This window comes from Oncorhynchus clarkii, chromosome 19 (assembly GCF_045791955.1).
Source record: "Oncorhynchus clarkii lewisi isolate Uvic-CL-2024 chromosome 19, UVic_Ocla_1.0, whole genome shotgun sequence".
NCBI lineage: Eukaryota > Metazoa > Chordata > Actinopteri > Salmoniformes > Salmonidae > Oncorhynchus > Oncorhynchus clarkii.
In genome coordinates, this window is record NC_092165.1 from 16,849,059 (window position 1) to 16,875,822 (window position 26,764).

At 43.1% G+C, this 26,764-nt stretch overlaps 1 protein-coding gene, 1 long non-coding RNA gene and 1 pseudogene across 3 annotated transcripts; 1 reads left to right on the forward strand and 2 right to left on the reverse strand.

The window, feature by feature from the left end:
• Positions 1–4,284: 4,284 nt before the first annotated feature.
• LOC139374418 (FACT complex subunit SSRP1-like) lies at positions 4,285–15,211 on the reverse strand (annotated as a pseudogene).
• Positions 15,212–16,229: 1,018 nt separating this feature from the next.
• LOC139374869 (uncharacterized) lies at positions 16,230–23,440 on the reverse strand. The gene is made up of 3 exons (XR_011627740.1): positions 23,367–23,440; positions 22,763–22,818; positions 16,230–18,223 (listed from the first exon to the last, which is right to left on the reverse strand). It is a non-coding gene; the product is annotated as an uncharacterized lncRNA (long non-coding RNA).
• Positions 23,441–23,444: 4 nt separating this feature from the next.
• On the forward strand, positions 23,445–25,522 carry LOC139374868 (DNA polymerase delta 4, accessory subunit). 2 transcript variants are annotated; one of them, XM_071116048.1, is made up of 5 exons: positions 23,445–23,593; positions 24,015–24,122; positions 24,422–24,511; positions 24,786–24,897; positions 25,359–25,522. In XM_071116048.1, exons 2-5 carry the CDS (start codon positions 24,017–24,019, stop codon positions 25,381–25,383), a joined length of 333 nt encoding a protein of 110 aa, XP_070972149.1. In that variant the 5' UTR covers positions 23,445–23,593; positions 24,015–24,016; the 3' UTR covers positions 25,384–25,522. The 2 variants fall into 2 exon arrangements, with proteins under 2 accessions (XP_070972149.1, XP_070972148.1); XM_071116047.1 differs by lacking the exon at positions 23,445–23,593 and having other exon boundaries at positions 23,972–24,122.
• The last annotated feature ends 1,242 nt before the right edge of the window (positions 25,523–26,764 follow it).

A 26,764-nucleotide genomic window follows, 5' to 3' on the forward strand; every position in this document is an offset into this window, starting at 1 on the left:
TTTCTCCATCTCTCTCTTTACCCCCCTCTCTCCATCACTCTCTTTACCCCCCTCTCTCCATCTCTCTCTTTACCCCCTCTCTCTCCATCTCTCTCTTTTCCCCCCTCTCTCCATCTCTCTCTTTACCCCCCTCTCTCCATCTCTCTCGTTACCTCCCTCCCTCCCCCTCTCTCTTTCTGTCTCTGCTTCCCCCCCCCCCCCTCCACTTACCAGATTGACTCTCAAGATGAGGAAAAGACTTGAGAGTTAAGGAGGAGGAGATTCATTTCCTGAGTGGTGCCAGTCAGTCTGTCAGCATCCTCAGTAAAATTACCAAAACTGGAGTTTGAAGTAAAATACAATCCCCATTACAGTTAATGACAGACACAACGCACGCACACACTAACATTTAATGAGCAGTAACCTTGATGGTTCATTTCCTCATCTGTTGTCTTTGGTCCTTAACCTGAGGTCTAGAAGTCCACGACCATAGCGATTTGCATGCTACTGTATGTATGTTATAGATACATTTTCATATATATATCGATTTCACCCGATGTTTCAACCGTGTCTTTATCCCAAATGGCACCCTATTCGCTATATAACGCCCTACGTTTGACCAGGGTCCATAGGTCAAAAGTAGTATGTTTGTTTATAAAAAAACTAGGAATCAAAGTTTTAACATTAAAAAAACGGTGACTTTCAAACACTATGACATTCACGGTGGCGTGGGGAACAAGAAAATACCCTCCCTCTAGCTAGAAACACGTCGCAGGTTTTGAAAATCACTGTTTGTCTTCCTTTTAATCCTACCCTGTGATGTCACAGAGAAGCATTTTCCCGAACCTTTCTTCCTATCTTTTATAACCATGCTGTTTTTACGTATGGTTTGGTGCCGGAGATAATGAATAAGGTTGAAAAGTAGCCCTTTAATAATGAATAATAATTGATTGTGTTTATATAGGGCTCTTCCATAGACTGAAAGATACTAGACTAGAGATTAAGGCAGTATCTCTGGATGTTAGATATGTGTATGTATACAGTATAATAACAATACATTTTAATTGTACAGCGCCTTTTCATTCCAGAGTTGTTTTGTTCTATGTTGCTCTGTCTGTATGCTACGTCTTGCTTGTCCTATGTTACTCTGTCTGTATGCTACGTCTTGCTTGTCCTATGTTGCTCTGTCTGTATGCTACGTCTTGCTTGTCCTATGTTGCTCTGCATGTGCTCACTGCTCAATGATTGTCTATATTGTAATTGTTTTTAATAACCTGCCCAGGGACTGCGGTTGAAAATTAGCCGGCTGGCTAAAACCGTCACTTTTACTGAAATGTTGATTAATGTGCACTGTCCCTGTAAAAATAAACTCAAACTCAAAGGTCTACACTACCGTTCAAAAGTTTAGTGTCATTTAGAAACGTCCTTGTTTTTGAAAGAAAAGCAAATTTTTTGTCCAGTAAACTAACATGAAATGGATCAGAAATACAGCGTAGACACTGATTTTTTATGGAATATCTACGTAGGATTACAGAGGCTCATTATCAGCAACCATCACTCCTGTGTTCCAATGGCGCGTTGTACAAGTTAATCCAAGTCTATCATTTTAAAAGGCTAATTTATCATTAGAAAACCCTTTTGCAATTATGTTAGCACAGCTGAACACTGTTGTCCTAATTGAAGAAGCAATAAAACTGTCCTTCTTTAGACTAGTTGAGTATCTGGTGCACCAGCATTTGTGGGTTCGATTACAGGCTCAAAATGGCCAGAAACAAAGACTTTCTTCTGAAACTCGTCAGTCTATTCTTGTTCTGAGAAATGAAGGCTATTCCATGCGAGAAATTGCCAATAAACTGAAGATCTCATACAACGCCGTGTCATACTCCCTTCATAGAACAGCGCAAACTGACTCTAACCAGAATAGAAAGAGGAGTGGGAGGCCCCGGTGCACAACTAAGCAAGAGGACAAGTACATTAGAGTGTCTAGTTTGAGAAACAGACATCTCACAATATCCTTAAATAGTACCCGCAAAACACCAGTCTCAACGTCAACAATTAAGAGACGACGCCGGGATACTGGCCTTCTAGGCAGAGCTGCAAAGAGAAAGCCATCTCTGTCCAGTGTCTGTGTTCTTTTTCCCATCTTAATATTTTCTTTTTATTGGCCAGTCTGAGATATGGCTTTTTCTTTTCTTTCTAGAAGGCCAGCATCCCGGAGTCACCTCTTCATTGTTCCAAACTTCTTCCATTTGAGAATGATGGAGGCCACTGTGTTCTTGGGGACCTTCAATGCTGCAGACATGTTTTGGTACCCTTCCCCAGATCTGTGCCTCGATACAATCCTGTCTTAGAGCTCTACGGACAATTCCTTCGACCTCATGGATTGTTTTTTGCTCTGACATGCACTGTCAACTGCGGGTGTGTGCCTTTCCAAATCATGTCCAATCAATTGAATTTACCACAAGTGGACTCCAATCAAGTTGTAGAAACATCTCAAGGATGATTAATGGGAACAGGATGCACCTGAGCTTAATTTTGAGGGTCTGAATATATTTATGCTTTTCATTTTGCAAAGATTTAAAAAAATATTTAAAAAAAACTGTTTTCACTTTGTCGTTATGGGGTATTGTGTGTAAATTGATGAGGATTTTTTTTTTCATCATTTTTTAATAAGGCTGTAACGTAACAAAAAGTGGAAAAAGTCAAGGGGTCTGAATATTTTAAGAATGCACTGTATTTCTGTATTTTGAAAGTTATATATCTTGAAAACTTGATTGCTGACATGCAACACATTTTGGCACTATATCAACAATTGACTAATGAAAAAAATACCAAAATATCATCTTCCTTTACATTTCCTCAGGTTGAGAGCATTGGGCCAGTAACTGAAAGGTCACTGGTTCAAATCCCAGCACTGACTACATAGGTGAACAATCTGCCGATGTGCCTTTGAGCAAGGCACTTATCCATAATTGCTTCTGTAAGTCGCGTTTTATAAGAGCATCTGCTAAATGACTCAAATGTTAAGGAATTGAATGGGCGTTAAATCGGTCAGAGACAGTGTCAGAGACAGTGTCACGGGGGCGGCGACAGTGTCCTAGTCCAAATTACAAGCACTGTACGATGGATCGTAAGTATTTAAGGTCATGACCCTGTTAAGTATTCAGTACACCATAGCATCCGTCTCTCTCTTAGCCCAGAGGGTTAAGTCCCAAATTACACCCTATAGGCCCTGGTCAAAAGTAGTGCAGTATATAGGGAATAGGGCGCCAGTTGGGATGCGCCCAGAGAGTTATATTTGTCTTAATGATGATTGTGGCGCCGTTAGAGAATACAGATACTGGGAAGTTCCTTCCAACTTGTTATTAGATTTCCTTAGAAATGGGAGAACGAGAGAGAGGGGGAGAAAAAGAAACAAGGGAGAGAAAGAGAAGAGATAGCTGGGGGAGAGACAGAGAGAAAGAGATGAAGAGAGAGAAAGGAAATGGACTTCAGTAGATGATAAATAAAACTCATCCACACCTTAAATTAGATTACCTAGTAAGTGGTCTGAGAGGAAGGAGAGGGCTAGAGGGGGTGGAGAGGACAGACAGAAGACGGAGGAGAAGGGGATGGAGAACAGACAATGATAAGGGGAGAGAGAAACAGCAAAAAAGAACAAAGGGCATGATGGAAACGGCGGCAGGTAGCCGAGCGGTTAGAATGTTGGACCAGTAACTGAATGTTTGGTTTGAATACCCGAACTGACAAGGTGAAAAATCTGTCGATGTGCAAGGCCGACCCTGTAAAACAACACAGTTCACTGCATCTCTCCGGTGTGTGTGACAAAACAAAATATATCTACTGTATAAATATATATCAATCTAGGGCTAATGTATAGAGAGAAGAGAGTAAGTGTCGTAGATAAACAATATAACTGTCATATACAGAAGATGGTGTGGTTGGAGAGAGGGGTGTGCAGAGAAACAGAGAGAGGGAGAACAAAATGGAGTGCGAGAGAGAGAAAGAACAAGGAAATAGATTTAGAGGTTGGCTGAGAAGTAGAGGGGAGAGAGAATTGATAGTATGGCTGGAAAGAGAGCGAGGGAGCAGGAGGAGATTGTGCTCCTTTCGAGCGCTTGTCATCAGTATCAGATTACGCACCGACACTTAAAAGACAGGCCTCCTCCATCCATCTCTCTCTCCTGTCCTCACCGTCGTTCTCACTTCTCATAGTTGACCACACCGTGGCATATTGAAACCACATCCCTCTTCACTACTCTAACTCAGTCCAACACCACACATCCTTCTAAACCACATTGAATAACCATAGAATGTTTATTGTGCTTCGCTAACAGCAAATGGTAGTTTATGTGTGTGTGTGTGTGTGTGCATGAACATGTGTATATGACAGACAGCATTTAAGCCAGTCAGAGCATTTACTTATAATATTTCATTTAGTAATATTCTGGAAAACTACATTTCACAGTAGGCAAGGGGTTTTACCTGAGTTGTTCACAGCCTAAACCGACAGACAATGTCATGCACGTGTAGCTGGGAAATATAGTCATCACTGGTCAGGTTATGGGATTTTTGCACTGGGCTAAAATAATTAAATACGGTATTTTGCTTCCTAAGATAAGAGGGATAGTTTTACAATTTCTGGACAGAATATTTTTGAATACGTCGGTATTTATCTTCATACTTGCTTCATGTACTTTAAAATATAATATAATTAGCGTGAGAGAGGAACAGAGGGCGGTAGAGAGTTCACAACCCCTCTCCACACTTTGCCCTCTTTTCCCTCTCTTCGTCCTTCCCTTTCTTTCTCTCTCTCTCCTCTCAGACACGCCTCAGTCTGATCCTGAGTCAGAACTGGGTGGGGTCGAGGCCACCTCCTCCTCTTGTTCATCTGAACCCTGAGAGAGTGAGATGGAGAAAGAGAGAGGGGGAGAGAGAGAGAGAGAAAGAGAGAGGGGAAAAGAAGAGGCGTGAACATGAATAAACAAAACAATTGTCTGAAATGCCATACTTGTAGCAAAATGTTTTACATTTGAAGTACAGTGTGTGTGTGTGCATGGGGCGTGTGCATGTGTGTCCTCACCTTGCGTTTGCCCGTGCCACTGTCTGGACTCTGAGGAGCTCTCTTCGCTGGAGATAAACTCCCTGCTCTTAAAGCTGTCGTTTCCTGTCTCCCTCTCTCTCTCCCTCCACCAGACTTCCCCTTCTTATTCTTCTCATCACTCTTCCCTTCCTTCTTTTTCTTCACTCTGAACACGTGAAAAAGAGGAAGAGATTATATTCAAGACATGATAAATAAGCAAACGTTCAGACACAAATACCTCAAATATGATGCACCTTTTGGTGTTGTGATCAGCAAAACTCTTCCATGATAATCGATGACACAGACCCAGACTAAGCCTAGTCCTCAATTAAAAAGCATGCTCAATGGAGAATCTCAATTAGAAATTATTTCTAGTCTAGCAGTATGCTTAATCTGGGTCTGGGAAACCATCCCACGTTATACAGTGCCTTGCGAAAGTATTCGGCCCCCTTGAACTTTGCGACCTTTTGCCACATTTCAGGCTTCAAACATAAAGATATAAAACTGTATTTTTTGTGAAGAATCAACAACAAGTGGGACACAATCATGAAGTGGAACGACATTTATTGGATATTTCAAACTTTTTTAACAAATCAAAAACTGAAAAATTGGGCGTGCAAAATTATTCAGCCCCTTTACTTTCAGTGCAGCAAACTCTCTCCAGAAGTTCAGTGAGGATCTCTGAATGATCCAATGTTGACCTAAATGACTAATGATGATAAATACAATCCACCTGTGTGTAATCAAGTCTCCGTATGAATGCACCTGCACTGTGATAGTCTCAGAGGTCCGTTAAAAGCGCAGAGAGCATCATGAAGAACAAGGAACACACCAGGCAGGTCCGAGATACTGTTGTGAAGAAGTTTAAAGCCGGATTTGGATACAAAAAGATTTCCCAAGCTTTAAACATCCCAAGGAGCACTGTGCAAGCAATACTATTGAAATGGAAGGAGTATCAGACCACTGCAAATCTACCAAGACCTGGCCGTCCCTCTAAACTTTCAGCTCATACAAGGAGAAGACTGATCAGAGATGCAGCCAAGAGGCTCATGATCGCTCTGGATGAACTGCAGAGATCTACAGCTGAGGTGGGAGACTCTGTCCATAAGACAACAATCAGTCGTATATTGCACAAATCTGGCCTTTATGGAAGAGTGGCAAGAAGAAAGCCATTTCTTAAAGATATCCATAAAAAGTGTTGTTTAAAGTTTGCCACAAGCCACCTGGGAGACACACCAAACATGTGGAAGAAGGTGCTCTGGTCAGATGAAACCAAAATTTAACTTTTTGGCAACAATGCAAAACGTTATGTTTGGCGTAAAAGCAACAAAGCTCATCACACTGAACACACCATCCCCACTGTCAAACATGGTGGTGGCAGCATCATGGTTTGGGCCTGCTTTTCTTCAGCAGGGACAGGGAAGATGGTTAAAATTGATGGGAAGATGGATGGAGCCAAATACAGGACCATTCTGGAAGAAAACCTGATGGAGTCTGCAAAAGACCTGAGACTGGGACGGAGATTTGTCTTCCAACAAGACAATGATCCAAAACATAAAGCAAAATCTACAATGGAATGGTTCAAAAATAAACATATCCAGGTGTTAGAATGGCCAAGTCAAAGTCCAGACCTGAATCCAATCGAGAATCTGTGGAAAGAACTGAAAACTGCTGTTCACAAATGCTCTCCATCCAACCTCACTGAGCTCGAGTTGTTTTGCAAGGAGGAATGGGAAAAAATGTCAGTCTCTCGATTTGCAAAACTGATAGAGACATACCCCAAGCGACTTACAGCTGTAATCGCAGCAAAAGGTGGCGCTACAAAGTATTAACTTAAGGGGGCTGAATAATTTTGCACGCACAATTTTTCAGTTTTTGATTTGTTAAAAAGGTTTGAAATATCTAATAAATGTCGTTCCACTTCATGATTGTGTCCCACTTGTTGTTGATTCTTCACAAAAAAATACAGTTTTATATCTTTATGCTTGAAGCCTGAAATGTGGCAAAAGGTCGCAAAGTTCAAGGGGGCCGAATACTTTCGCAAGGCACTGTATATACTGTAAATTATATACAAGTAGTGCATCAATTGTATCTAAACTAAACTAAAATTCTGGATAGAACCAAAAAGGGTTGTAGTGCATTCTTCATATTCATAGGTTGCACCTCCGTCACTCGGCGGTGACATAGTGGTGCCCTAAAGTGGTGATAAACCCAGTCACTCTGGACAGAGGCTAACTACTGTTTAGTCTAAATTACACTACTGTGCCTGGAAATACAATGACATTGCTAAAGTAGTCAAATATTTAGTAGGAAACAACTTTGCCAGCATTATCATGTCGTCAAAAGTACTTCACATATTGCAATGTTGTCATTAGCTAGCAAAGTTTGTCAAAAATAGCTAGCAATGCTAACGTTAGCGAGCTAACAATCCGGTGGCCTCTCCTCAATCTTAGCTAGCTAGCTAACGTTGTACTGTATCTAAAGTCAATCTGGTGACATCAAAATGATGACAAAAGGTTTTCCTACTAATTATTTGTCTCCTTTTGAATGTCATTGTATTTCCTTTTGAATGTCATTGTATTTCCTTTTGAATGTCATTGTATTTCCTTTTGAATGTCATTGTATTTCCTTTTGAATGTCATTGTATTTCCTTTTGAATGTCATTGTATTTCCTTTTGAATGTCATTGTATCGCTTTTTCTCCTCATCAATCTACACACAATACACTATACTGACCAAGCAAAAACAGGTTTTTAGAAAATGTTGCAAATGTATAAAATATTAAAAAACGGAAATATTACATTTACATAAGTATTCAGACCCTTTACTCAGTACAATGTTGAAGCACCTTTGGCAGCGATTACAGCCTCTAGTCGTCTTGGGTACGATGCTACAAGCTTGGCACACCTGTATTTGGGGAGTTTCTCCCATTCTCCTCTGCAGATCCTCTCAAGCTCGGTCAGGTTGGATGGGGAGTGTCGTTGCACAGCTATTTTTAGGTCTCTCCAGAGATGTTCAATCGGGTTCAAGGACTTTCAGAGACTTGTCCCGAAGCCACTCCTGCGTTGTCTTGGCTGTGTGCTTAGGGTCGTTGTCCTGTTGGAAGTTGAACCTTTGCCCCAGTTTGAGGTCCTGAGCACTGGAGCAGGTTTTCATCAAGGATCTCTGTACTTTGCTCCGTTCATCTTTATCTCGATCCTGACTAGTCTCCCAGTCTCTGCCGCTGAAAAACATCCCCACAGCATGATGCTGCCAACACCATACTTCACCGTAGGGATGGTGCCAGGTTTCCTCCAGACGTGACGCTTGGCATTCAGGCCAAAGAGTTCAATTTTGGTTTCGTCAGACCAGAGAATCTTGTTTCTCATGGTCTGAGAGTCCTTTGAGTGCCTTTTGGCAAACTTCAAGCGCGCTGCCTTTTTTTTAGGCTGCTACGTAACAAAATGTGGAAAAAGTGAAGGGGTCTGAATACTTTCCGAATGCACTGTATGAAGCAAGCATTAGAACCCTTTTTGGTTCTATCCAGAACCTTTTTTTGTAAGAGTGTAGTATGTAGGTGTTTAACGGGGACATGATACTGAACTTTTTGGAGGGGGCAGAGGATCCTCTTCCACTCTCCCTGTACTCCCTCATAGTCCTTCTTCGCCTCCTCCACTTTCTCATTCCACTCCTGACAGACAGACAGACAGACAGACAGACAGACAGACAGACGGACAGACAGACGGACAGACGGACGGACGGACAGACAGACTGACAAGGGTAGAGGGAGAGAGAGAAAGGGAGAGACAAAGAGAGGGAGAGACAAAGAGAGGGAAAGACAAAGAGATGGAGAGACAAAGAGAGAGAGAGGGAGAGACAAAGAGAGGGAGAGGAATCGGGCAGAGAAAAAGAAAGAGATAGTCAAAAGGTCAGAAATGAACTACATTTTTTATAATGAACTACATTTTTTTATTGAAAGGGAGAGCAAAAGAAATACAAGAGGGAAGGATGAAAGGAGGACAATTGCAATAGTGGTATCTCTCTCTTTCCCTCCCTCTCTCTCCCTCCCTCCCTCTCTCACACCTCTTTCTGCTCCACATCTCCCCAGCCCTCTTGGAGATCTCTGTGATGATATCCCAGGGTGCTCTGCTTTGATGCTATCGCGAGTGGCGTTCAGCCACAGGAAATAGGCGCTCATCGGCCTCTTGGGGGCGCCACTGTCCTTCGGCTTCTTCTGGGGAGAGAGAGGGAAGGAGGGAGAGGGGAGAAAAGAGGGAGGGAGAGAGGAAGGGAAGAGGAAGAAAAACAGAGGTGAAGAGAGAGAACATGCAAATAGGAAGGACAGAGAAAGAGAGGAAAGAGGAGGAGAGATGTTGAGAGATAGAAAGGAATGGAGGAAAGACGGGTTCATTTCAGGTGAGCTACTCAGTTTTACCTCTCTTCCCTCTTTCCCTCCATTCCTCCCTCCTTTACCTTGCGTGGTTTCCTCTCCTTCACCAGTTTGGCCTTCTTGGCTGGTCTCTTCTTCTTCTCTCTGTCACTGTCTCCCCCCTCTGCACTGCTGTCACTGGCTGACGCCTTACTGTCATACCTGAGAGAGGAGACAGAGAAAGAGAGAGAGTGTGAGAGAAAGAGAACGTGTGAGAGTGAAAGAAAGGAGGCAGGTCAGAGAGAGGGAGGCAGGATGAGAAGAGAGAGGGGGGAAGTGAAAGAAAGGAGGCAAGTCAGAGAGAGGAGGCAGGATGAGAAGAGAGAGGGGGAAGTGAAAGAAAGGAGGCAAGTCAGAGAGAGGGAGGCAGGATGAGAAGAGAGAGGGGGAAGTGAAAGAGATTGACTGATGAAAACATTGAAAAAAAGCGGTAAATATAAGGGAGTGATGGATTGAAAACTAATACATACTCTTCCGTTATGTCATCATCCTCCTCTCCAGGGTTAAAAGACTCATCTGAAGACAAGAGAAACAACTGTGATTGGCCCTGCCTCCTGTCACTCACCACTCTCACTGACATCGTTTCAATTATTTGAGTTCCATTTCGTTCCGTTTTTTTTTTCTGTGATCCCAATGTGCAGTTACTCTAGAGATAAATCAGGTCAAGCCCAAACTGTGTGATGTATGAAGGAGTTGTAGTTTCCAACAGGCCAATATTCTACACTGTTTAGTACAGAAAACATGGTAAATAACTTCAATGACCATAATACATTGCGCGCCTACTTGTCCGGTCAGGACAGACACCAGAGGGAGAGAAGAGATAGAAGAATGCGCTATCGAGAGGGATAGAGAGCAGTTGCTTCGCAAGGTAATTAAAAAAATACATGATATAAGTGATTGATAGTTGGTAGTAAAAGTATGGCCAGAAAAGTACGACTTATTAACAATGAAGAACTACTAAAATAATGATTTTGTCAGACAGCATAGGCAGCAGCTTTATAGAAATGAGATGACTTGTAAATGAAATAACAAACTAATAAAATAAAACAAATGTAATATACACAACAACTGAAATATTTTATTAACGTTAAGTAATGTGAATAAATGATGGTTAATAAGTGATAAGCAGTAATGGGCAGACACTACCATCATGGGACTTTTATTCATTGTTTTATTCTCTGTTGTTACTTAGTTTAGTAAGTTACTTAGTTCAATCCACATAATGCATAGTGCTTTTAATATTTACAAAAATTATCTAAACTGATTATTTTTTAATAATCAAACCGAAACTACATAAATAATCGCTCAGCAATATCTGTCACTCACTCGTCACTCGCTCACTCACCCACAGCATCGTGCTGGTCCTCGTCTGAGTCCTCCAACATGTCATCTTTACCCTTCATACCCTGACAGGACAAAAATACCCAGCAGTATCATAGTAAATACACAGTAGTATCATAGTAAATACACAGTAGTATCATAGTAAATACCCAGCAGTATCATAGTAAATACACAGTAGTATAATAGTAAATACACAGCAGTATCATAGTAAATACATAGTAGTACTGTAGTAATACAAGGCAATATCATTCGTTGTAAAACGCAGACAACCCATGTAAAGATGCTAACTAACTTTGGGAAATATACACAGTGAACAAAATAGAAAATGTTGTCTCACTTACCAAGTTAGGTGTTACTTTGCTATATCATCAGTAATAACACACACAGATTTAGACTCCTCCCTCCCACCCTCACAATTCCATAAGAGAAAGGCAATGCAATTAACACCCCCAATCCTGATCACAACATTCTCCCAAATCACACGCCATGCAGTTTAAAACCAAACCAACACCTCCGTACAGGACCAACCTTTTTCTACCGGACCACAACACAGAGAGACAGAGAGGACAGGTCAGCGGATGAAGGGATGAAAGCACATCTAATGAAAGAGTGAAATAGTGTAGTTTACAGGTGAACAGGTGAGATGTTTACCTCTTTGAACCCTCTGTTCTTGATGCTGAGCTTCTCGGCGGTCACAAAGTCAAAAAGCTTCCCATACTCCTCTCTGACGGAGAGGTAGAACGAGAGAGAGAGAGAGAATGGAGTGAAAGACGAGACGTGACAAAGGTGTGTGTATGTAGAAGTGTATGTGTGTGTGTGTGTGCGTTTCGTGTACGCGTGTGTATCCGTCACCTCTCAATGCTGCTGAAGGGTGAACTCGGTGCCCTGCTTGGTTTTCGATCTCAAAGTCGAGGGAGCGCGTGGTGGTGGTGGTGGTGCCTCTGGCGAAGTTAACACACCGACACCTGGATGGATGGATGAAGAAGGAGTAGAGGAAGTAGACGTTCACTTTGTCGTCCAACGTAGGCCTGCGAATAAAGGAGTGAAAGAACAGCAACAAAAAGGGGACACTTGAATGTCTCATATGGACAAATGACAGGCATACAGCACCTCCTGGGAAGCGCAGGTGCACGGGGGGGCTTGTGTATGTGGACGAAACCCCTCTACAGAGGGTAGAGCAGGCCTGACCACGCTTTGTAGGAACACGTTATACACTGGGACTGCAGGGGAGAGAGTTAGAGTTGTATTTCAGAGTGGAAGGAGAGTGTGACAGAGACAGAGCAACATGAACGCTGGCTGTGCGCAGCAGTTGGCCGTCCTATCGCCTCTTTACTCCTGGAAGTTTGTGTGTGTGTGTGTGTGTGTGTGTGTGTGTAAACATGTGTGCGTGTGAGTGTGTGTGTGTGTGTAAACATGTGTGCGTGAGAGTGTTTACCCCAGGAAGTTTCCTGGCACGGTGATCTTCCTGTTGACCAGAGCCTTCATCACCCTGCTGACCATCTCATAGAGGGAACCTGACATGTTCTTACTGAGCTTCCCCCCATAACGCTTCTCCACTTCCTCCCTAGAGAGAAGAGAGAGGAGAGCAAGAGAGGAGAGAGCGGGGAGAGAGAGGGGAGAGAGAGAGAGGAGAGACAGAGCGAGAGAGAGGAGAGAGAGTAGAGAGAGAGGGGAGAGTGAGAGAGAGGGGAGAGAAAGAGAGGAGAGAGAGAGACGAGAGAGAGGGGAGGGAGAGCGAGAGAGAGAGGGAGAGAGCGAGAGAGGAGAGAGAGAGCGAGGACAGAGAGAGAGCGAGGACAGAGAGAGAGCGAGAGAGGGGAGAGAGAGCGAGGACAGAGAGAGAGCGAGAGAGGGGAGAGAGAGCGAGGACAGAGAGAGAGGGGAAGACAAACATAAATAAATTATACAAAAAGCATGAAATATAAACCTCAGTATCTAATCTGATCGATTTCTTCTAACATTTACCATTCCTTCTCCAAACACTTAGAAATCAAATCCAATTTTATTTGTGACATGCGCCGAATACAACAGGTGTAGACTTTACCGTGAAATGATTACTTACAAGCCCTTAACCAACAATGCAGTGTTCAGAAAATAGAGTTAAGAAAATATTTACTAAATAAACTAAAGTAGACAAAACAAAAGTTTCACAATAAAATAACAATAATGAGGCTATGTACAGGGGATACCAGTATAATATCTCTCTCTTTCCCTCTCTCATACTCTTATATTTCCATTGCCTCCCCTCACAGTCGCTCTCTCTCTCTCTCTCATTCGCTCTCTCTCTCACTCTGTCATGTTGAGGGAAAGGCTGAGGTCCTCCTCCTTGGAGAAGAGCAGGATGAGAAAGTGGTAACATGTCTGCCCCTGTTTAATGGGTGGGTCTAGACTGAATCTACAGAGAGAGAGAGGGGTACGTGGGTGGGCGGGAGGGAGGGAGGGAGGGAGAAGGTGAGAGGGAGACAGACAGACGTTTGTATTCAAATTGTATACAATCTTGAGGTCTTACGTATGATGACTATTGAAACACGCACCAGAAGTACATCTGCCTCTGATCCTTGTGTGGTAGCAGAAAGAGACGTAGCACAGTGGTGTAGGGGATCTTATAGTCAAATGTCTTACCATGGAGGAAGCTAGGGTAGATATCATACCAGCGAGAGAGCGAGAGAGATACAAAATCAATGGTAGGCTTCGAGGGGACTCCTATGGTAGGTACACCTATAGCTTATCTCTTGGCAGTAATAATGTGGACTACTTATCACTGACCTCAACCCAGAGTCTCTCAGAGCGTTCACAGTCAGCCCACTCACACCCTTATCAGATCACAGCAAAATCACAGTCTACTTGAACAGAACAGTACTCAATCATGAGGCATGAATAAGAACTGAATAATATTAAGACATGCGATGGATGGAAGGCATGTAGTGTGGAAACCTACAGAAAAACAATTAGGCAACAACAAATTCAATCCCTTTTAGACAACTTCCTGGACAAAACATTCCACTGTAAATGAAAACTTGGCACAAGAAAATCTAAACAGTATATTTGACCTCTCAATTTCAAACAGAAAACCAAAGAAAATGAACAGCAATGACAAATGGTTTGATGAAGAATGCAAAAACCTATTAAAGAAATTGAGAAACCTATCCAACCAAAAATATAGAGACCAGAAAGCCTAAATCTACGCCTTCACTATGGTGAATCACTAAAACAATACAGAAATACACTACGGGAAAAGAAGCAATAGCATGTCAGAAATCAGCTCAATGTGATTGAAGGATCCATAGACTCTAACCACTTCTGGGAAAATTGGAAAACTCTAAACGAACAACATGAGGAGTTATCTATCCAAAATGGAGATGTATGGGTAAACCACTTTTGGCCCTATAACAAAGAACAAATAGCAAAAACACATACATGATCAAATACAAATCTTAGAATCAACTATTAAAGACTCCCAGAACCCACTGGATTCTCCAATTACATTGAATGAACTACAGGACAAAATGCATACCCTCCAACCCAAAAAGGCCTGTGATGTTGATGGTATCCTCAATGAAATGATAAAATATACAGACAACAAATTCAAATTGGCTATACTTAAACTCTTTAACATCATCCTTAGCTCTGGCATCTTCCCCAATATTTGGAACCAAGGACTGATCATCCCAATCCACAAATGTGGAGACAAATTACGGTGGGATATGGATCAACAGCAACCTTGGGAAAATCCTCTGCATTATCATTAACAGCAGAATTGTACATTTCCTCAGTGAAAACAATATACAGCAAATGTCAAATTTCCTTTTTACCAAATTACCGTACGAAAGACCATGTATTCCCCCCTGCACACCCTAACTGACACACAAACAAACTAAAACTAAGGCAAAGTCTTCTCATGCTTTGCTGATTTCAAAAAAGCCTTTGACTTAATTTGGAATGAGGGTCCATTCAAATTGATGGAAAGTTGTGTTGGGGGAAAAACATACATTATTAAATCCAAACAACAAGTGTGCGGTTAAAATAGGCAAAAAACACACATTTCTTTCCACAGGGCCATGGGGTGAGACAGGGATGCAGCTTAAGCCCCACCCTCTTCAACATATATACCAATGAATTGGCGACGGCACAAGAACAGTCTGCAGCACCCGGCCTCACCCTACTAGAATCTGAAGTCAAATGTCTACTGTTTGTTGATGCTCTGGTGCTTCTGTCACCAGCCAAGGAGGGCCTACAGCAGCACCTAGATCTTCTGTACAGATTCTGTCAGACCTGGGCCCTGACAGTAAATCTCAGTAAAACAAAAATAATGGTGTTCCAAAAAAGGTCCAGTTGCCAGGACCACATATACAAATTCCATCTAGATACCGTTGCCCTAGATACCTTTGCCCTAGATACCATTGCCCTAGATACCGTTGCCCTAGATACCGTTGCACACAAAAAAACTACACATACCTCGGCCCAAACATCAGCGCCACAGGTAACTTCCACAAAGATGTGAACGAGCTGAAAGACAACGCAAGAAGGGCCTTCTATGCCATCAAAAGGAACATATAATTTGACATAACAATTAGGATCTACTAAAAAAAATCAGTTACAGAACCCATTGTCCTTTATGGTTGTGAGGTCTGGGGTCTGCTCACCAACCAAGAATTCACAAAATGGGACAAACACCATATTGAGACTCTGCGTGTAGATTTCTGCAAAAATATCCTCTGTGTACAACGTAAAACACCAAATAATACATGAGCAGAATTAGGCCGATACCTGCTAATTATCCAAATCAAGGAAAGAACCGTAAAATTCTACAACTACCTAAGAGGAAGTGATTCCCAAACCTTCCATAACAAAGCTATCACCTACAGAGAGATGAACCCCTAAACAAGCGGGTCCTGGGGCTCTGTTCACAAACACAAAAAGACCACACAGAGCCCCAGGACAGCAACACAATTAAACCCAACCAAATCGTAAGAAAACAAAAGATAATTACTTGACACATTGGAAACTATTTACAAAAAACAGAGCAAACTAGAATATTTGTCTCTAAACAAAGAGTACACATTGGCAGAATACCTGACCACTGTGACTGACCCAAAAATAAGGAAAGCTTTGACAATGTACAGACTCAGTGAGCATAGCCGTGTTATTGAGAAAGGTCGCCTTAGGCAGACATTGCTCTCAAGAGAAGACAGGCTATGTGCACACTGCCCACAAAATCAGGTGGAAACTGAGCTGCACTTCCTAACCTCCTGCCAAATGTATCCCCATATTAGAGACACATAGCGTGGGGCAAAAAAGTATTTAGTCAGCCACCAATTGTGCAAGTTCTCCTACTTAAAAAGATGAGAGAGGCCTGTAATTTTAATCACAGGTACACTTCAACTATGACAGACAAAATGAGGGAAGAAAATCCAGAAAATCACATTGTAGGATTTTTTATTAATTTATTTGCAAATTATGGTGAGAGGAGGATAAAACATGTTACATTCCATGCAATATCTACATTTATTCATTTGAGGCATCTGGCTGATACTTTTGTTCAAATCCCCTGTAGATACTCATTTATTTCAGTTTTAACATGTCCAACTTTTATCCCAATTAGGTTGAACTTGACGGTTGGTGGCAGTTCAGTTGCACAGCCAGTCCAAGCCGTTTGTCACGCCCTGGCCTTTAGTTATCTTTGTTTTCTTTATTAATTTGGTTAGGTCAGGGTGTGTCATGGGGGATTTATCTGTTTTGTCTGGTCTAGGGGTTTTTTATGTTTATGGGGTGTTCTCTAGTATAGGTGTTATGTACGGTTTTTTAAACCTTTATTTAACTAGGCAAGTCAGTTAAGAACAAATTCTTATTTTCAATGATGGCCTAGGAACAGTGGGTTAACTGCCTGTTCAGGGGCAGAATGACAGATTTGTACATTGTCAGCTCGGGGATCTGAACTTGCAACCTTTCGGTTACTAGTCCAATGCTCTAACCACTAGGCTACCCTGCCTGATTGGTTCTCAATTAGAGGCAGGTGTTTATCGTTGTCTCTTATTGGGAACCATATTTAGGCAGCCATGTTCTTTGGGTATTTTGTGGGTGGTTGTCTTCTGTCTTTGTACCAGATAGGACTGTTTTGGTGTTCACATTTGTTATTTTGTAGTGTTCTCGTATGGTCTTGATTAAACATGTTGAACTCTAACCACGCTGCATTTTGGTCCTCCTCTCCTTCAACAGAAGAAAACCCGTTACACTGTTTGAGTGTCTCATTATTCAGACAGAGATGTCTAGTCGCTGAGTCCTGACACTGAAGTTTGTTGTGGAGAAGGGTTTGCTCTGCAGGACTGAAAAGGTAAAAACATCCATAATACAAGCTGACTTAGGTCATCAGTTGGACAGTGTTTCCTCCGACACTTTGTTGCGGCTGGCTTCCGGGTTAAGAGGGCAGTGTGTCAAGAAGCAATGCGGCTTGGCAGGTCACGTTTCGGAGGACACATGGCTCTCGACCTTCGCCTCTCCCGAGTTCGTTGGGGAGTTGCAGCGACGAGACAAGATCGTATCTACCAACTAGATATCACGAAATTGGTGAGGGGAAAAAAACAACATTCATAATACTGGTTTCTATGAGAGACTATGCATTATCCTGATGACTTACTGTAAATATTCTGTAATTATCAGTTGCTTCGTTGTGTTTTACATCTTAATAAGTGATCTTGTCTGTATGTACTTTGCTTGCTGCAAAATGAATTGCCTCTTGAGGACGTTAAAGTTTTCTGAATCTGAATATGGGACTTTGACGAATGCTGCCATCCATTTGTTCTGACCTCTGCTGCTAAAAAAAATAATACATTACAACTTAAAGAATATTTCAGTGAGTGGGTTTTTCCTTTCAAGTCTATACCTCACACACAGCTCACACACCCCCCCACCTCCACGGGTTTTGGCGGTGCCCCAGTTCTGACAGCTCCGCTTTGAAGTACTCAGATATCTTAAAGTCCTGGAGAGAAAGATGTTTATTTTCCATGCTGATTTTTCTGTTTCAAATTATTCTATACTCTCTGATCTCGTTCCTACTCCAAACTCTTTTCATTCCCATTCTTTCCTCCCTGTTTTCATGTTTTCTCTCTTCCATCCTCCATACCTCCCTTCCCTCCATCTGTCTCCCCTCAACGATATCTCCCACCCTCCCTCTCTCCTCCTACCCTCCCACCCCTTTCCTCTCCTCCACCCCCCTCTCCTTCCCCTCTGGTCACTGTTTTTCTCTGAAGCTGTCATATTTGTAGATGTGCCCGGTGCTGGTGGTCAACTTGGTGCCTGGTGCTGGTGGTCAACTTGATGCCCTGTCCCAGACACACACGTCTCCACTGGGCCTGAGACAGTTCCACAGATGGGATGCTGTCCACCTTCCCTGTCTTATGGCTCTTATACGTCATTCTGGGGAAAAACACAGTAAACTGTTGACATACAGTTGAAGTCTGAAGTTTACATACACCTTAGCTAAATACATTTAAACTCAATTTTTCCCAATTCCTGACATTTAATCTTAAATGTAAGTACATTTTCCCTGTCTTGGGTCAGTTAGGATCACTACTTTAAAGTGAAATGTCAGAATAATAGTAGTGATTTATTTAAGCTTTTATTTCATCACATTCCCAGTGGGTCAGAAGTTTACATACACTCAATTAGTATTTGGTACCATTGCCTTTAAATTGTTTAACTTGTGTCAAATGTTTTGGGTAGCCTTCCACAAGCTTCCCACAATAAGTTGGGTGAATTTTGGCCCATTCCTCCTAACAGAGCTGGTGTAACTGAGTCAGGTTTGTAGGCCTCCTTGCTCGCACACTTGTTCAGCTCTACCCACAAATTTTCTATAGGATTGAGGTTAGGGCTTTAATGGCCAGTCCAATACCTTGACTTTGTTGTCCTTAAGCCATTTTGCCACAACTTTGGAAGCATGCTTGGGGCTCATTGTCCATTTGGAAGACCCATTTGTGACCAAGCTTTAACTTCCTGACTGATGTCTTGAGATGTTGCTTCAATATATTCACACAATTTTCCATCCTCATGGAGCCATCTATTTTGTGAAGTGCACCAGTCCCTCCTGCAGCAAAGCACCCCCACAACATGATGCTGCCACCCCCGTGCTTCACGGTTGGGATGATGTTCTTCAGTTTGCAAGCCTCCCCCTTTTCCTCCAAAAATAACTACGGTCATTATGGCCAAACAGTTCTATTGTTTCATCAGAGGACATTTCTCCAAAAAGTACAATCTTTGTCCCCATGTACAGTTGCGAACCGTAGTCTGGCTTTTTATGGTGGTTTTGGAGTGGTTGCTTCTTCCTGAGTGGCCCTTCAGGTTATGTCAATATAGGACTCGTTTTACTGTGGATATAATTTTGTAACTGTTTCCCCCAGCATCTTCACAAGGTCCTTTGCTGTTCTGAGATTGATTTGCACTTTTTGCACCAAAGTACGTTCATCTCTAGGATACAGAACGCATCTCCTTCCTGAGCAGTATGACGGCTGCGTGGTCCCATGGTGTTTATACTTGCGTACTATTGTTTGTACAGATGAACATGGTACTTACTATAAGGCATTTGGAAATTGCTCCCAAGGATGGATCAGACTTGTGGAAGCCCACAATGTTTCTTTCTGAGGTCTTGGCTGATTTATTTTGATTTTCCCATGATGTCAAGCAAAGAGGCACTGAGTTTGAAGGTAGGCCTTGAAATACATCCACAGCTACACCTCCAATTGACTCAAATGATGTCAATTAGTGTCAATGTACGGGACACGCTTCTTCACAAAATTGGATCTCAGGAGTGCGTACAATCTGGTGCGTATACAGAAGGGTGTTGAGTGGAAGACGGCATTTAGCACCACCTCAGGTCATTATGAGTACCGTGTCATGCCATATGGGTTGATGAATGCTCCATCAGATCTTCAGGGACCTGCAGGGTGTAGTGGTGTATATCGATATCCTGATATACTCCGCCGCACGCGCCGAGCATGTGTCCCTGGTGTGCAAAGTGCTTGGTCACCTGTTGGAGCATGCTCTATGTCAAGGCTGAGAAATGCTTGTTCTTTCACCAATCCATCTCCTTCCTAGGGCATCGAAATGGAGAGCGACCGCACGGTTAAGGAGGTGCAGCGTTTTTTTTTTGGGGTTTGCCAATTACTACTGGAGGTTTATCCGGGGTTTTGGTCAGGTGGCTGCTCCCATTACCTCACTGCTAAAGGGGTGCCCAGTGCGGTTGCAGTGGTCGGCTGAGGCGAAAAGGGCTTTTAAGCACCTGAAGACTCTGTTTACCTCGGTTCCTGTGTTTGCTCATCCGGTTCCCTCTTTGCCATTCATAGTAGAGGTGGACGCATCCGAAGCTGGGATAGGAGCAGTGCTCTCTCAGCGTTCGGGTACGCCACTTAAGCTTCGCCCCTGTGCTTTCTTTTCGAAGAAGCTCAGCCCGGCGGAGCGAAACTATGTGGGGAACAGGGAGCTGTTAGCTGTCGTAAAAACCTTGAAGGCGTGGAGGCATTGGCTTGAGGGGGCTAAACACCCTTTTCTCATCTGGACTGACCATCGCAATCTGGAGTACATCCGGCAGGCGAAGAGACTGAATCCTCGTCAGGCAAGGTGGTCCATGTTTTTCACTCGTTTTATGTTTACTCTTTCTTACAGACCAGGCTCCCAGAACGTTAAGGCAGACTCATTGTCCCGGCTCTGACACAGGAGCGGTCCATGGATCCCACTCCCATACTCCCAGCTTCGTGTTTGGTGGCACCAGTAGTGTGGGAGCTGGACGCGGACATTGAGCGGGCGTCACGTGCAGAGCCCTCTCCCCCTGAGTGTCCAGCTGGTCGTCTGTACGTTCCGTCTGCTGTCCGTGACTGATTGAGCTATTGGGCCCACACATCACCCTCCTCTGGTCATCCTGGGATAGGTCGGATGATGCGCTGTCTTGATGGGAGGTACTGGTGGCCCACTTTAGCTAAGGACGTGAGGATTTATGTTTCCTCCTGCTCGGTGTGCGCCCAGTGCAAGGCTCCTAGACACCTGCCCAGAGGTAAGCTACAACCTTTACCCGTTCCACAACGGACGTGGTCGCACCTGTCTTGGATTTTTTTTTAACTGATCTTCCGCCTTCACAGGGTAACACCACGATCCTGGTCGTTGTGGATCGGTTTTCTAAGTCCTGTCGTCTCCTCCTTTTGCCCGGTCTCCCGAGGCCCTGTTTACACACGTTTTCCGGCACTATGGGGTGCCTGAGGATATAGTGTCTGATCGGGGTCCCCAGTTCACATCAAGGGTCTGGAAGGCTTTCATGGAACGTTTGGGGGTCTCGGTTAGTCTTACCTCAGGTTTTCACGCAGAGAGTAATGGGCAGGTGGAGAGTTAACCAGGATGTGGGTAGGTTTCTGCGGTCTTATTGTGAGGACCGGCCAGAGTGGGCGAAGTTCGTGCCCTGGGCAAAGATGGCCCAGAACTCGCTACGTCACTCCTCCACTAACCTTTCTCCCTTTCAATGTGTATTAGGGTATCAGCCGGTTCTGGCTCCTTGGCATCAGTCAGACTGAGGCTCCTGTGGTGGACAATTGGTTTTGGCGTGCTGAGGAAACCTGGGAGGCAGCCCATGTCCACCATAATGCGCCAGAAGGTTGGTGCAGACCGTCACCGCAGTGAGGCCCCGGTGTTCGAAACAGGGGACAGGGTCTGGCTTTCGACCCGAAACCTGCCCCTCCGCCTGCCCTGCCGGAAGCTGGGTCCTCGGTTTGTGGGGCCGTTTAAAGTCCTGAGGAGAGTGAACGAGGTATGTTATAGGTTACAACTGCCCACTAATTACCGTATTAACCTCTCGTTCCATGTCTCTCCTCAGGCTGGTGGTGGCTGGCCCGCTCCAGGAGGCTGAAGTGCGTGATGTTCCTCCGCCTCCTTTAGACATCGAGGGGGTCCCGGTGTACTCTGTTCCATCCATATTGGATTTGAGACGTCGGGCGAGGGGCCTTCAGTGCCTCGTGGACTGGGAGGGGTACAGGCCGAAGGAGAGATGCTGGGGTTCCGGTGGAGGACGTGTTAGATCCTTCCATGTTAAAATAATTGCAGTCTCCATCCGGAGGGTCGTCCCCGAGGCCTGTGTCGACGCGCGGCTCTCCTTGTTCGAGCGGTGGTCGACGTCACCGGTCTTCTAGCCATCATTGATCCATTTTTCATTGGTTTTGTCTCGTCTTCCTACACACCTGGTTTCAATCCCATTCATTACCTGTTGTGTAATTAACCCTCTGTTTCCCCTCATGTCTTTGTCAGAGATTGTTTTATGTCAGTGTTTGTATAGGTGCACGACAGGTCCTTGTACCCATGTTTATTATGTATATTTAGTGTTTGGTGCATGTTTAGTGGACATATATTAAAAGGACTCCATTACACTCGTTTTACTCTCCTGTGCCTGACTTCCCTGCCACCTATACACACGACTCTGACAATTAGCCTATCAAAAGCTTCTAAAGCCATGGCATAATTTTCTGGAATTTTCCAAGCTGTTTAAAGGAACAGTCAACTTAGTGTATGTAAACTTCTGACCCACTGGAATTGTGATACAGTGAATTATAAGTTAAATAATCTGTCTGTAAACAATTGTTGTAAAAATTACTTTTGTCATGCAAAAAGTAGATGTCCTAACCGACTTGCCAAAACTATAGTTTGTTAACAAGAAATTTGTGGAGTGGTTGAAAAATGATTTTTAATGACTTCATAAGTGTGTAAACGTCTGACATCAACTGTACGTCTAAACACCTGAAGTAAACAAACACACATTTAGGATAGTTGGTCATAGTTAACTGACTTGTTACTGCATTGTCAGATATATGTTGCTGTGCAGAAACACACACAGTCTCCTCGAGGTCCTCTTTCTCTCACACGCACAAACGCGCATGCAAACACACTCACCCATGACCCTTTGACCTCCTGGTAAATGTCACTGACCTCCAGTGGGTTGCCCATGGCAGCTATTCCTCTGGTCCTCAGGAGCCACTGTGCCTCTAATACCACACACAGAGAGAGGACAACTGTCTCCATTATACTGGTCCTCTAGCTCAATTGGTAAAGCATGGGGCTTGCAATGCCAGGGCGGTGGGTACGATTACCGGGATCACTCGTCAAAGTATGCACATAACTGTACTGTCTAGTATAAACTAACAAACTCATAGAGCTATATCACTGTCTAACTCATTATATACATTTGTAAGAAATATATATTGTTTCAATGATTTACAATTTATGTGCAGGAAGTGGACTAAGTCTTGAATGAAATACATCTAAAGGATTTATATGGAAGCCTGTATGAACTGCATGCCCCAACAATTTAGCATAGCAGGCCTTGCAGTGATTATAACAACCAACCCAACATGCTTGTTATGTGTAGCGGTCAGCTGTCAAGCAAATTGGGACTGAGACATGTAAATAACCCTTATGACATGTAAAAACTATTATGCATTATAGTACAGCTTGCTATAATGGTGCCATTACTATGTTATTGTCTACCAACTATCGTTGATCTGTGGAATAACGTCTTGTTTACATTACTAACCGTTGTGTTGTAGCTGTCAACTTGTAATGTGAGTGGGGAGAATGTCAAGTCTTTACGTCGTGTGCGTCGAAAGTGACGTGCCCAAGGCTGTTATGTGTTACGTTTGACGTTTTCTTCTTCTCTTGGTCCGGGTTTGTTGCGTTTCGATTGTTTTGTTGATGAGAACATACAAATTGATCGTCAGGCAAAAACCGAAGTGGAAAGACATCGAACAGAATTGCGATCTGGTATGTTATAAAACAATATCAAGGGCTTGATAAAAAAACGTTTTTGCACACAAAGAATTGCGCAAGTACAAGAAACCAATGAAAACGCGCAGAAAATGTAATATGATAGTAATGCATACAAAATGTTCACAATACTTTACATTATTGGCGAAATATCGTCGAAATTGCAAGTTATGCAGCTAATGTTTGCATTACAGACTTCAATCCATTTGTAAAGAAACTAAGGTTGGGGGTGGGACGTTCAATCGCTGTGTCAAAATGTAGTTATGCCCTGTGTGTAACGTCAACCCGCAAACTATACTGCAGACTTGGTTTAAACGAAACAAGAACCCAGATTCGGAATTTTACTATTGAACTAGAAACATTGCCTACTCATCAATGTCAGTAGAAAACACACCCTCTCTGTCTGTCTGTCTGTCAGCTATGACGGCCAAACGTGCAGCTCTGATCACCGACTCCTACAAGGTGGTAAAGAGATCCAGGAGAGAGGAGAAGAGGGAGAAGAGGGCCCCATCGCCTCCCCAGAAGGGTTAGAGTTGTGTGTGTGTGTGTGTCCAGCAAACCACACAGCAGTCATACAAGACAGATGGGACATAGTAGAGTATGAAATTGAACCACTGTTTTCAAATGACACCCAAATAATGACACCCAAAAGACACAATGAATAAAATGAAATAGCGTGCTAGAATAGTTTTATTGGTCTCTGGAGAGGAAATTAGTGATTCAGTGATGCAACTCAACTTGTCAATAGAGCACTATGGCCCAGCTGTAAGTGATTGGTCATGGTGGTGTCACTCTAACCTCGCTTCCTGTCTCTCGTCCAATCAGACACTGAGCCGCGCCCCCTCACGGCCAGAGAGATAGAGCTGCAGGAGCTGAGGCAGTTTGACCAGGACTGGCGGTATGGACCCTGCACAGGTACCCTGCAGCAACCCGTGTTAACTATCTTGACAACACATTTTTAATACCGTTGTTCATAATAACAATATGCAGCACAGCGGAGCGCCAGTGTTTCATCTTTGCACGGTTCCTTTATAGTGTGATGTTTTAGCGTTTCCTCTCCTGTGACGTATTGTTTTGCAAATTGTTTTAAACCGATCCAATTGTTTTCCTTCCTGTATCTCATAGTGTTATATGATCTACAGTAGCGTTCCTACTCGCACTGTACTCCCACTCTCTCTCTTTCTATCAGGTATCAGTCGCTTGCAGCGGTGGGAGAGAGCTGCACAGCATGGGTTAAACCCCCCTCAGGAGATCAGAGATATGCTACTTAGCGCAGACACAGACCCGGACTACACACACTGGTACTATGATCAGAACACACAACGAACAAGCAGATGCATACACAAATGCATGTACATTCTTTAGAAAAAAGGGTTCTTCGGCTGTCCCCATAGGAGAAGCCTTTTGGGTTCTAGGTAGAAGTCTTTTGGGTTCCATGTAGAACCCTCTGTGGAAAGGATTTTACATGGAAACCAAAATGGTTCTACATGGAACCAAAAAGGGTTCTTCAAAGGGTTCTCCTATGGGGACAGCCGAAGAACCCTTTTAGGGTCTAGATAGCACCTTTTTTTCTAAGAGTGTACACACACCACACACACAGTCAAACACACACAAAAAAACTCTCATAAACACACACACTTGATTCTGGACCATTACAAATGTATTCCAGCCATACAGTATCATAAGTAGCGTTGTGCATAACAGTAATGAGATATTATACAATTGTCATAAAATATTGTCTTCGTACTGTTTTGTCTTTCAGCCTGTGGAGTGACTATCCATTGTGAGAAATAAAAAGTGGAGAGACAGAGAAGATAGAAGTGAAATGTCCAAAGTTCACGTGGTTTTGCTTTTGTTCAGTTCAGGTTTGACTGCTAACCATCACACTACACTTAAAAAATAAATAAATAACATTTTCTACCCAAATATCTGTTTTTGTTAGGTCTGTCACACAAACACACCACTGCCTACGTCACACATTTGGTACACTTTTGAGACGTTTACATAAATATTTTTTATAGGTAACCTATTTCAAAATAAAGTTTTTAAATTGTATATGTACCAGAGTGAGGAAGAGAGAGAGAGAGAGAGAGAGGGACAGTCAGATGTTGCTATTACCTGCTAATGTTGTGTAGACAGTGACACATTCTATTACACAGTAATACACATTGAGTATACCAGACATTAGGAACACCTTTTTTTTCTTGAGTTGCTCAGGATTAGAAAGGGATTTCTAATGTCTGGTATACTCAATGTATTATTACTGTGTAATAGAATGTGTCACTGTCTACACAACATGTGTGGATGGTCCCCTTGGTTCTCAGCCAAGGGAGTGGGATCACTCACAATTTTGCCTCAGAACACAGCCATGAATAAAGAATGATACCAACACATCCTCCAAGAGCAACTTCTCCCAACCATCCAGGAACAGTTTGATGATGAACAATGCCTTTTCCAGCATGATGGAGCACCTTGCCATAAGGCAAAAGTGATAACTAAGTGGCTCGGGGAACAAAACATTTATATTTTGGGTCCATGGCCAGGAAACTCCCCAGACCTTAATCCCATTGAGAACTTGTGGTCAATCCTCAAGAGGCAGGTGGACAAACAAAAACCCACAAATTCTGACAAACTCCCAAGCATTGATTATGTAAGAATGGGCTGCCATCAGTCAGACTGTGGCCCAGAAGTTAATTGACAGCATGCCATAATGGATTGCAGAGGTCTTGAAAAAGAAGGGTCAACACTGCAAATATTGACACTTTGCATCAACTTCATGTAATTGTCAATAAAAGCCCTTGACACTTATGAAATGCTTATAACTATACTTCAGTATTCCATAGTAACGTCTGACAAAAATATCTAAAGACACTGAAACAGCAAACTTTGTGGATATTAATATTTGTGTCATTCTCAACTTTTGGCCACGACTGTACACAATCCATGTCTCAATTGTCTCAAGGCTTAAAAATCCTTCTTTAACCTGTCTCTCCTTCATCTACACTGTTTGAAGTAGATTTAACAAGTGACATCAACAAGGGATCATAGCTTTCAGCTGGATTCACCTAGTCAGTTGTCCATGGAAAGCGCAAGCGTTCTTAATGTTTTGTATACTCAGTGTATATGTAGCTATACAGACAAGTTTGTCACTCATTGTGTATTTATTCC

What these genes read in the sequence shown, in the direction of transcription:
- LOC139374868 (XM_071116047.1), top strand. Translation starts at nt 23,972, where the DNA reads ATGTCAGTAGAAAACACACCCTCTCTGTCTGTCTGTCTGTCAGCTATG. An exon ending in CCCATCGCCTCCCCAGAAGG is followed by an intron (nt 24,123 to 24,421) that starts GTTAGAGTTGTG and finishes TCGTCCAATCAG; the next exon opens with ACACTGAGCCGCGCCCCCTC. An exon ending in GCGGTATGGACCCTGCACAG is followed by an intron (nt 24,512 to 24,785) that starts GTACCCTGCAGC and finishes TCTTTCTATCAG; the next exon opens with GTATCAGTCGCTTGCAGCGG.